At 38.7% G+C, this 11,630-nt stretch overlaps 1 protein-coding gene across 5 annotated transcripts in view; it reads left to right on the forward strand.

The window, feature by feature from the left end:
• The window catches only part of MYBPC1 (myosin binding protein C1), a 95,712-nt gene extending 85,510 nt beyond the window's left edge, over positions 1–10,202 (forward strand). For all 5 annotated transcript variants that reach the window (XM_049694720.1, XM_049694716.1, XM_049694717.1 and 2 more), the window contains 5 exons: positions 2,361–2,520; positions 3,409–3,545; positions 5,189–5,375; positions 8,744–8,786; positions 9,927–10,202. In XM_049694720.1, coding sequence (XP_049550677.1) covers positions 2,361–2,520; positions 3,409–3,545; positions 5,189–5,375; positions 8,744–8,757 — 498 coding nt within the window. In that variant the 3' untranslated portion in view covers positions 8,758–8,786; positions 9,927–10,202. The remainder of the gene's footprint in view (positions 1–2,360; positions 2,521–3,408; positions 3,546–5,188; positions 5,376–8,743; positions 8,787–9,926) is intronic.
• Positions 10,203–11,630: the final 1,428 nt, after the last annotated feature.

Raw genomic sequence — 11,630 nt, forward strand, 5'->3', positions numbered from 1 at the left:
TGCTTCGTGTGTCTGAGGTCTGCCTGCTGACAGGAGAGGAACCCCAATCCCATCCCCTTGTGTTTCTGGTGCATTTCAGCAAGGGCAGGCCTACAGACCAGAAGATGCTCGCTCTGCCCAGTGCACTTCCCCGGAGGTCACCACACCACTATCTCACTGTTGCTACAGATGCTCTTTTTCACTTAAATTCCTATAGTCCTTTATACCTTCCATAAACATTGTTCTCATGATGTATGCCAACACATTCATTTATTCATTCATTAACTATTTGTTGAGCAGTGTTCTAGCTGGTGGATCAAAAACAAAAAGACAGCTCCTCGGGCTTCCCTGGTGGCGCAGTGGTTGAGAGTCCGCCTGCCGATGCAGGGGACACGGGTTCGTGCCCCGGTCCGGGAAGATCCTACATGCTGTGGAGCGGCTGGGCCCGTGAGCCATGGCCGCTGAGCCTGCACGTCTGGAGCCTGTGCTACGCAACGGGAGAGGCCACAACAGTGAGAGGCCCGCGTACCGCAAAAAAAAAAAAAAAAAAAAAGACAGCTCCTGCTCTTGGACCACTCATAGTTTAAGCAAGCAGAAAGACATAAAGCCAAATGATAAAACAGTATAATAAAGGTTTGCATAAAGTGCTTTGGAAATAAAGGAGGGCATAACTACAATTGTCTGGTGTCTTTAAAATATCCCAAATATAGAGAAGATCACGGCCCCTAAAAGTTGCAAGGAAAATCGTTTTCCTTTCTGAAATTTTTTGTCAGCAAATGTATTTTCTCAATTAGTGGTACTAAACATATGTAGTACAATGTGGTTTTCTACTGGTGGCAAGATAAACTTTGAAACCACTATATTTCTTGACATGGTGAGGAAAAAGTCAAAAAAAAAAGAAGAATATAGCTTTAGCTCATCCATTCATTCCTGTATTCAATGAACATTTATTTTGTGCATGCTACCTACTGTATACCAGGTGCTGTGAGAAGGCACTGGAAATACAGGGGTGAGAAGAAAAGTCCATTTTTATCATCACTGTGTATCCATTCCAGTGGGTGAGGTAGCAGATAAGCAAGTAAAATAGTAAGTATGTCATATATTTAAGGTAACAAGTACTGTGAAGAAAACATAGCCAGGTTAAGGTGAAAAAGTATGACCAAAGTAGAGTGGTGAGAGGGTAAACAGTAGAGGAAGTAATATCTGAGCAAAGAATTGAAAGAACCTATGGTAATAATGTTAGGCAAGTTGATTGGGTGATATTAATTTTTGTGGTTTAGCATCATCTCTCCCTCAGAATAGATAAGTTGGCATGAAAATTCTATAATTATACTTTGTTATACAAAAGATAAATAGGTAGGTAGGTAGACAGATAGATGACAGACACTGCACAGTAATGTAGAAAATATAAAGATAGTAGTTGACATTGTCCATGGAAATAATCAATAACCAATTTACTATAAGAATAGAGGAGGGCTTCCCTTGTGGCGCAGTGGTTGAGAGTCCGCCTGCCGATGCAGGGGACGCGGGTTCGTGCCCCGGTCCGGGAAGATCCCACATGCCGCAGAGCGGCTGGGCCCGTGAGCCGTTCCCGCTGAGCCTGTGCGTCCGGAGCCTGTGCTCCGCAACGGGAGAGGCCGCAACAGTGAGAGGCCCACGTACCAAAAAAAAAAAAAAAAAAAAAAAAAGAATAGAGGAGAGGACTATAGCCCGGCAGACAGCCTCTCAGACAGTTCTGAGGAACTGCTCCACAGAAGCATAGCTTTCAGCACAGTTTTTAACCTTGTTTGAACAAAGAACCTCAGATATGACAGAGATACATTCCTTCAAGGTTTCCAAAAGAGACAGTTCAGCACATACACAGCAAGTCATTATGACCTTGGTGCCCGAGGAAGGGAGATTTATCACGGAAGGAATACAAGCATTGGTGTCCCAGGAAAGGAGGCATTTATCTGGATCTTCAAAAGAGACCTTCTTCACTTCTGGACAGTGCATGCTTTTCTTTAAATGGTTAAAGCAGATGTACAATGTATGTTTATTAGGCCCCAAAACGGGCTGTTCTAGTTAGCATAAAGTTTAAGTTAAACCACATATAAGCCAGAATGACTTCTTCATACCTCAATATATGAAAATTTCTTCCATCCACATCTAGGGCAAATGAATCTAATGTGTAAATGAAGATTAAATGACGTAGTCAAGTGTAAATCAATTGTAAAGCGTTAAACAAATTAAATATACATTTCTGTTACCCTCAGTATAAAAAATTAGTGCTCTTTTTTCCTCTTAGCTAATGCAACATCCCTGTTATTTATTTGAATCAACAGGTGAAATAACTGTGTATTTTTAAGTGATTTTCCTCAAATTCTTATTTTTGTTTTCAGGAGTGGTTCACTGTCATTGAGCATTATCACCGAACCAGTGCCACCATTACTGAACTGGTTATCGGAAATGAGTATTACTTCAGGGTGTTTGCTGAAAACATGTGCGGCCTCAGTGAGGATGCAACAATGACAAAAGAGAGTGCCCTGATTGCCAAGGATGGTGAGTTGGAAGTGGGCTGGACATCTGGGAACCTTGATTTTCAGTGATGAGACAGAGAAGACAGAAAGAAAAAGAGATGTGGTGAAAGGGGATAAGAATATCATAAACACACATTTAAAATTATGGTAAGGAGATGCAGCCACAGGCCAGGGAATGCTGGCAGCCACCAGAAGCTGGAAGAGGCAAGGAACAGATTCCCTGCTACAATCTCCAGGGTCAGCGTGGCCCTGCCAACACCTTGATTTTGTATCTCTGGCCTCAAGAACTGTGAAAGAATAAATTTCTGTTGTAAGAAATAAAAAATAATAAATAAATAAAATTATGGTAAGAACGTCCAACCAAAATGTTAATCTTACGAGTAAAATATTTTAAGGAAAATTATATTATGATTGCATTTTTTAACGTACAAGCTTTCATTCATGGCAACATCTGGGTAGTGGGTCTCTCAGTGGCTAAGATCACAAGGGTAGGAAAAAGTCACCATTTACTTTTAGAGCTTGGGTTACTTTTATTCTTGGACACCTTCAAGGATGCTACACATGAGAGCCACTTTTCAATGAAAGGAGAAGTTGGATTCCACCCCTGTCATTTCATTTCCTCATAAACCGTGTCCTTCCTGCCCTTCTTCGTTACTTTCACGTTAAAGCACATTGTTGAGCAAAACGCCCAGACACTGAATTCTTCCCAATACTTATTTCAGTTCCAGATGACCCCTCTGGGTTTCTTTCCTGTGTGTGATGGGCTGTACATTGGTATCCTTCTGAATGAATGCCCTGCGGCCTTCACACATGTTTTTCTAAGCTCAGGGAAGTTTTCAACGTGAGTCAAGTATGCTAAGAATAATATATTCTCAGGCCAATTTGTATATCTCTAATGCTTGTTTTTAAGGCAAAATCTACAAAAATCCAGTGTATGAAGACTTCAATTTCACAGAGGCACCCATGTTTACTCAGCCATTGGTCAACACCTACGCCATAGCTGGTTACAATGCCACCCTGAACTGCAGTGTGAGAGGAAATCCTAAGGTACCATGTTTTGGGGTTTTTTTAATCACATTAATTAAATTTAAAAATTAATCCCAAACCCCCTCTTTTATATTCACTATGTCATAATTATAAGTAGTAATATAAACTGAGCTTCCAACTGCGATTTGTGTCTTTTTCTGGGATACGGAGGGGGGTACAGGGTGATGGTATTGGTGGATAATAAAGGACACTATTTAAATGTAGAAAAAATATTTATATTTCTTTACTAACTAAGGGATACTTTCTAAGGAAAAACCAAACCACTTATTTTTAAAAGAACGGAGAGATAAAGAGATGGAAGTAATATTGTGTCACCTGAAAAATTAGATGATGATATTGATTTATCAAGCTTTCTGTAATAGTGTAAAGCAAATAATTGTACTATAGTGCAAGGCAGAATTCGAATGTACAGTGATAAGGGTACAGAGTACCAGGAAGGGAGAGATCGCATCTGACTGAAGAGATTTAGAAAGGATTTCAGGTTTCATGTTGCTGGCATTTGAAAAGAACAGCAAATGAATGAATGTTGCCCATAGAGCTATCTGTCCCTGGGTGGCACTGAGAGAAAGTGCCCTAGAATTTGGAAAAATTGCAAACAGTGATATTTTTCCTGCATATACCATGAGCAGAAATAGAGAAGTCATAGGGAGAAGACAGCCTGAGGGTGGGAGGAAGATGCTGAATTCATGTTTAATTGGAGGTGATGTTGGTACATTCAAGCGGGAATGACCAGGAGGCGAGGAGAGCATCGCCAGAGCTTGGGAGAAAGGCGAGGGCTGTGACTCTTGGTTTGGGTGACCCAAGCATGGGGACGCTGCATCCCACCCCTTGGAGCCAAGGCTCTAGAAAGGAATATCAAACGAAAGAGAGTAGTGAAGCAAAATGTCAAGGAGCAAGGTGTGAGCCTCAGGAAGTACTCCCATTTGAAAGGCGGAAGGAGGAAGAGGACGGTGTGAAGGACACTGAGAAGTGCTGTCTCTTGGGTCTGAGCAAGACAAAATCAATAAGAGGGAGAGTGTGGAGGGTGTGCATTTACAGAAGGGAGAAGAAGACAATATGAAAAAGAAATGGCAAGTCAGTGGTATCAACTGTAGTTCGGAAGTCAAGCAGAATGGAGTAGCCTTCCTGGGCGATTGATCTGGGATTATCCGTTTGGAGTAGATCCATCCATCGCCACCAGGTGATGAAAACAGATGTCAGAAGAGAGATTAAATGGTGAGGAGGCATAAGCAGCCCATAAAGAATTAGAAAAGCATATCAGGGAAAGGAAGTAGAGAAAACTGGCTGGTGATGGCGCCTTACAGGGATTCTTTGAAAAACACTGAGCAATATACACTCTCCAGGATGAGTTAACCTCATGGACCTGTAGATCAAATTTAAATGTAACTGAATCTTGGGGAAGATTGCCCCAGGGCTGTCCTCTGAACAAATCTGGCTGGCTTCTTCAGAACTGCCCCTTCGCTTTCTTGCCAAGCATTAAGTAGAATTTAATCTGAGAGAAACGGTTCTCAAGTTGACGTGGATTCTTCTTAGATGTAGTAGTTTCTTTCTAAGCCATGCTTTAAAATTCTGTCACTGGCTTTGATGGTCTATTATTAGGCTAAGTACAGATATGTTTTGCCCTAATTTGCTTCCATCTTCAGCCCAAAATTACCTGGATGAAAAACAAAGTTGCTATTGTGGATGACCCAAGATACAGGATGTTCAGCAACCAGGGGGTCTGTACTCTGGAGATTCGAAAGCCCAGCCCCTATGACGGAGGCACCTACAGCTGCAAAGCCGTCAATGACCTTGGGGCAATGGAGATCGAATGCAAACTGGAGGTGAAAGGTATGACATCCCAGATCTTGTGTAGACTGAACTGAAAGAAAATCATTTAATTATTGTGCTTACTGCCAAATCCCAATTACTTGCCAACATTTTCTGGGGGAGGGGAGGAAGGAGGGGGAAGGTTTGGGGAGAGAAGACATTTTTACATTCTGAACTCACTCTTATTTGTGATGGCTACTTGATTTTGTAAGTTGACTTACTTTCATCTCTTGCAATTCTTGTTAACTAAAGCACTATTAATTTCAATGAATTGTGGTATGTGCACAGCATGGTAACAATGAATCAAGTCAAAGGGGTATTACTTTGGTGATGTAGTCCATCTTAGATAAATAGAAGCCTCATGTAAAAACGCATCTAATGAAACTGCAGTTGAGGAATTTAACTATTTTTGTGAAACTTTCTATGTATATGTAAATTTACTAATTTAGTATTTAATATTACACATGTAGAATTCAGCATACACATATTATAACCCATTCCTTTAAAAATCTCACTAGAGAATTTCCATTTGTAGGTATGCATTTCATTTATACTAGTTTTCAGAAGTGTTGCAGGTAATGTAAACCAAGAAAACACATGAAGATTTATGTGGTAGAAAAGTCTCAGTGTAATTATCCTCTTAATCAATTTTCATATTAATTGAGTATAATTTGTATCCTGAAGTTTTTTTCTTGACAATCAATACCTTTTGGGATACGATGAAAACTCTTACAGCTGTCAGAGTCACCGTTAGGAGATAAGGAGTGACATGATCCTAATGTCTTTTCTCTCATTCTTATTGCATTATTTTGCCATTTTGTGATAACCAAAGTCTTTACTTTTCCTACCTCTCTATAATGAAGAAATTATAATCTAAAAGTCAGATATAACTTTATAAATATCTATTTTAGAAAAAACGTAGTAAATGCCTAGGGTATTTTTGTAAACAATAACAACAACAACAAAAGAGTTTTTTAGTCCTAAATCTAGTGTAAATATAGTAGAGAAACTTCTCGAAAAAATTTTTTCCTTCTGTAACTTTAAAAAACCAGTATTCTCTCTGTTATGATTTTTGTCCATCCTCAGATAATACAGGATAGTAGATTCACAATTGAAAGAAAGAAAATTTTTAAGTTTTTTCCCTCTTAAATGTAAAGCATATAATATTCTTAGAAAATTTCAAACGTTACTATTGAGCTAGTGGATACAAATTTAAATGTTGTTCTTTTAGCTATTTATTAGCTTTTTTTTTTTTTCGGCTGTGCCACGTGGCACGTGGGGTCCTAGTTCCCCGACCAGGGAGCGAACCCGGGCCCCCTGCACTGGAAGCATCAAGGCTTAACCATTGCACTGCCAGGGAAGTCCTATTTATTAGCTTTAAAGGCAGATTAAGGTCAGAGTTGCAAACACATCTGGTTTCTAAACTCCTTATTAGTTCCACGGTATTGTTGGTACTTATGTTCCAACACCCAAAAAACAAGAATGCAAAAATCAAAAACCCAATACCACTTCTGCATGCTCTGAAAATACCTGAACGTTGCTAATGACATAAAATGATGGTTTCAAAATGGTTCAAAATTTGGGGTCCTCCATAAGTGAATAATGTTATGCATATAAATGCTATATTCTTTCTAGTAATTGTATAGTAATTGAATTTAATAACATAAATAATGTATTCTAGTATATAAATTCATAATAAGATATCAACTGTGATATATTAGTAAAAGCTTTTGGTCCTAAAAGTAAAGCCACCATTATTTATCATCAGATTGTTATCTGATGATAGGTGACTTGAATCAAGTTAAGCTGTGAAAAAAAAAAAAGTAAGACTGTCAACCGAGAATAAATAAATACTGGTGCAAATATTCTAATTCTGCAGTGATATATCAAGGAGTAAATTCCCCTGGACAACCAATCTTCCTGGCGGGGCAGCAACAGGTTTTATAAGTTCATATCCCACTGGATATTTCTTCTTTCCATTCCATTCCTCTTACATGAAATCGCACTTTGCATGTAAAGCTTGTCTTTCTCATTTGCTTTTAAATGTATTTCTTAGCAGCTCATGGCATACAGTGGTTATGCCATGAACAAGGAAGGCAAAATTATTCAAGGATATTAGGTAATATAGGAATAAGTGTTGTCAGAAAACTAAGGACCATACCACAGGTTCCCATAAATAAAGCCAGAAAGCCACATTTGAAGATGACCTCATTTTAGATATAAGGTTACCAAAATTTGGGAATCATTTGGCATTTCTTTAATATTTTCAAGTGTAGAGAGAGATGTTCTTCCTTTAAGATAGCTTCCAGTGTGGGTTCGTTAGATTCACGTTGAAGTTCAGAAAATTGAACATTTTTCCATTGCTAAGTTGTAGAAAAATTGTTCTGGGCATTTTTGATGGGGAGAGGACACAGATAAAAAACTATTTGGACTGGTTGAATCCAATATCTGGAAACTTTCATAATTAAGATTTTCCAATGAAAAATTCTCTAGTAGAATGTCTGTAACCCATCTATCCGTTGAACATTTTGGATAATTTCGTGGGACCAAGATTATTTCATATATTCATGAATTTAAAAGGAAAGAATATTCTAGGCTCCATTACTAAATGTATTAAGCGATAAATGAGTCCTACAGTATATGTATGATTGATCCCCTATTTGGAAGAGCAAATTAAGAGGTTCTCTGGGGCTAGGTGAACAACCTGATGTAAACTCTGATGACATAGACCCATGCCTGAGTTTACAATGTTTGCTCTCTGAATTTCTAGAGATAACATCAACTTTCGAAAGAGGAAAGAATTAGGACTCTTTCTTTAAAAGTTTTGTAGATTGCACGTATAGTCACTTTCTAGCTTGTTTTTTTAAGCCTTGCATTTAGTTAGATCAGTCATATATAGTCAGTCCAGAATACAATATTCTAGAATAGTCTAATTTCTATATCCACTTGATAATTTTGCCTTTTAGAATTTCAACATATATATATGTATACTAATGCTTTGTTGATTGTCCATGTTTTTCTGTTGTTGAAAAACACAATATATATATGTTGTAGGGGGGTTTCTTTAGCTAATGGTTTGGAAACTGTTACCAGAATTATTCACTTTACAGTCGAATTGGCTTTGCCACCTGTTCAGGCAAAGTGGTTGTGCATATTAATAAATGTTTTACCTATTAATGATCCTTTTGAAGTGACTGGATCCCAGCCCTTCATTCCGTGCGCTTCTATTTTCCTGTACTTTTCACCTGACTAAGGATTAATGAAATCACCTCATCATAATCGTGACCATAATTTCATCCAAGTACTCAACTTTGGTTTTAGCATTTTATTAATGCTTACAACATGTCTCTCTCTCTCTCTCTCTCTCTCTCTCTCTCTCTTTTCCTTAGTTGTAGCACAGTAAGGATTTTTGAATGTATATTATCATCTAAGGTAAGCTTTCATATGGTTTTGGCATATGAAGCTTATGACTGTCATAAGCCATACCAAGCCTGTGGAGTATGGCATGATTTTCATTATGCAACCCAATGAAAATAGACTATTTAAACTCCCTAACATTGTAGTTTTAATGTGTATTTCAGTATCTTGCCATTAACAGCTAGTACTTATTCATCACAACAATCTTCTGTTGACATGAAGCAAGTTGTTGAATGCAGTAGAGCATGAATTAAAGCATTTAATGTAGATGAAAATGAGTGATACCCAAGCATTCTGAGCTCTTTGCATCAAGGAATGGACATGTACATAAGTGGCATCATTTCTACCAATATGTGACTTTTTAAAAAAAAAAAAAGGAGAATGACTTTCCCAAATTGCATTAAAGAAGTTTTAAGAATGTTCAAATGGCATGCTGTTTTTGTCTGGATGTGAATTTATTAGCAAATAGTAAAACACTTCTCTAAAGGACCATTTTTATGGTTTCGTGGGTTCTCTCGTGAAGGGTACTTTTATTTTTTAAATATAATTCAGAACCATGGAGGGTAAGTATGAAATATTAGTAGGTGTTTCTCTTACCTTCAGAAGGCATTGGACAGGTTTTACTATTTTTAACAAAATATTTCCAGTTTTTGCACTTTTGACAGTGTATGAATAGCCAAAGTTAAAGGAATAGTTCCTTTTTTCTTCTCCCATGTGCTTGAATGGGAACTCTTTGTGCTTAATTGAAAGGAACATTAACAAACTGGAAACAGTTCTTCCCACTGATTTGTAACATGATTTGCATTTATTCTGCCATTCATTCAGAACACTTAAATCATCTATAGAGGAACCTCGAAAAGAGCAATCAAAAAACACTCTCCAACTAGTGAGGAATTTGAGAACGAATAATAGTAGGGAACAAAAAACTGCTGTGAGTCTGCAGGGAACTTGCTTTTCCTTCTAGATGCCAAATGTTTTAGATTCTAAAGGTGCTAAACCCAGGAGAAGCTTTCCAAGTAGGGACTGAGTGAATCTTTGTAACTAACTGGAACATAATTAGTCACGTTTCCAGGCAGCTAGTCAAGAAGTCTTGTTTCAGGGATTTTTCACGTGTAGACGGTTTTGACTTTGCCTTTTCCTTCTCGTCCTTTCTAGGTGGTCTTTCCTTCTGCAGGCTCCTCTTGCAAGGTGTGCCTCCTAGCGTAATTGATTCATACTTGCGAGAATTGCACTCAAGCAATCCTGAGGAATAAAGGGCCTGGGCACTGCCGCTCTGCTCACCACTGCTTTGAAATCGGGTTGCAATGAGAAAGCATTTTCTGTTTTGCTCCCAGGCTCCCAAGTGTGGTTGTTTTCTTTCCTCCTGATGTTGGAAAAAAAAAAAAGATGTTTGCACAGATTGCTTAATTAAAAATTGCAAACAAAATCTCATTTGAAGTTAGCATTTTGGTCATTGTTGTCTGTGCTTGGTCACTGTACTTTCCAAAAAAAGCAAGCTATAGAATAAGCAAAAGCATTTATTTTAATTTAAAATAGTAGGCTCTAAATGCTTTGTTTTCCCCTAGAGTAAAAAAATGGTACAATACACCGTAATAGAATCTTAAAAACACATCTTTCTTTTGATCTAAGAGATTTTTCTAAGCAAAGAAGAGTTGTTTATTTCATACAACCCTACTTAACACCAGGGGATCTGTGCCCTTTTCCCCATTTAAAGTCATTACAAGACTTTTTAAAGTCTTTCAGACAAGTTTTCTCAACAGAAGGGAAAATGTATTCAATCAATGGTACAATAAATCTGAAGTGTTTATGATGAAATGACACAGTATTCGTTTATGTGTTTCGGGTTTGCATGATCAGCCAGAAAGGATCTTGGGAGCCAAGATGCTACCAAACTCAGGCCTGACCCAAATCACGTCTCTGGCATAGCATCCTGGCCAAATCCACCAGAGTTCCTGCCAAGACAGCTAGTCACAGTGATGGAGAGCTGTTGCAGACTACAGAGCAGTTACAGATTTAGAGTTTGCTGATGGCCTCCATTCAAACTGATGAAAACCTTTCCCCAAATCTAGAAACTGAGAAACGTTCGTGCAAGCCTGTCATCTTTTTAGCAACATCCTTCACTCTTCCTGATGTTACAGAGAAAGTCTCCGTTAGGGAAGTGGAGTAGAAGGGGGAGTCAAGTACCATACCATTATTGTTTTCTCCCTCGCCTCCCTCCCTTTTGTTCTTTTGGCCTTTTGTTCTAGGAGCTAAATACATCCTGACCTACAGGGAGACCCACAGCGTCCTGGGACAGCATCTTAAAGTTTCTGCTCTGCTTTCTTTCCAGATCAGAGCTGGGAAGATGTGATGATAGCCAGGAACCTGGGTAGTAGTTGTGGGGCTCATAAAGGGAAGGAGTGAATGATCCAGGTAGTTGCAGTACTTTGGAGAAAAGCAAGGGAAAACTTGAGTTCTTGTCCAAACTCTAGTAGTTACAGTACTTTGGGGAAAAGCAAGGGAAAACTTGAGTTCTTGTCCAAACTCTGGTGGCTGCCTCTTTTTCTGTTTTGTTTGGTTGGTGATCTTGCCTTATGGCTGTTAAGAATATTGGCTGTCACCCCATGTTCTCAGTTACCTTCAAAATAATAATGTGTGCCATTCCTATGTAATACCCATGTTAATCAGGAAACCTGTTTACACATTACTGGCTGAGATATTTTACATAAGAGAAATCTGGCTAATCTATAAAGACGTGAAGACCGTATGTCCATGTGCAAACCAAACAAACAAGAGTGTGGCCAAACTTGTCGGCGTGGTCCCTGCAGCTCGCTGCTGGGTCAGGGCCTCATTGCAGCTGTGGGCTGGTTGCTTAACTCA

The sequence above is a fragment of the Orcinus orca genome, chromosome 11 (assembly GCF_937001465.1).
Source record: "Orcinus orca chromosome 11, mOrcOrc1.1, whole genome shotgun sequence".
NCBI classification, from domain to species: Eukaryota; Metazoa; Chordata; class Mammalia; order Artiodactyla; family Delphinidae; genus Orcinus; species Orcinus orca.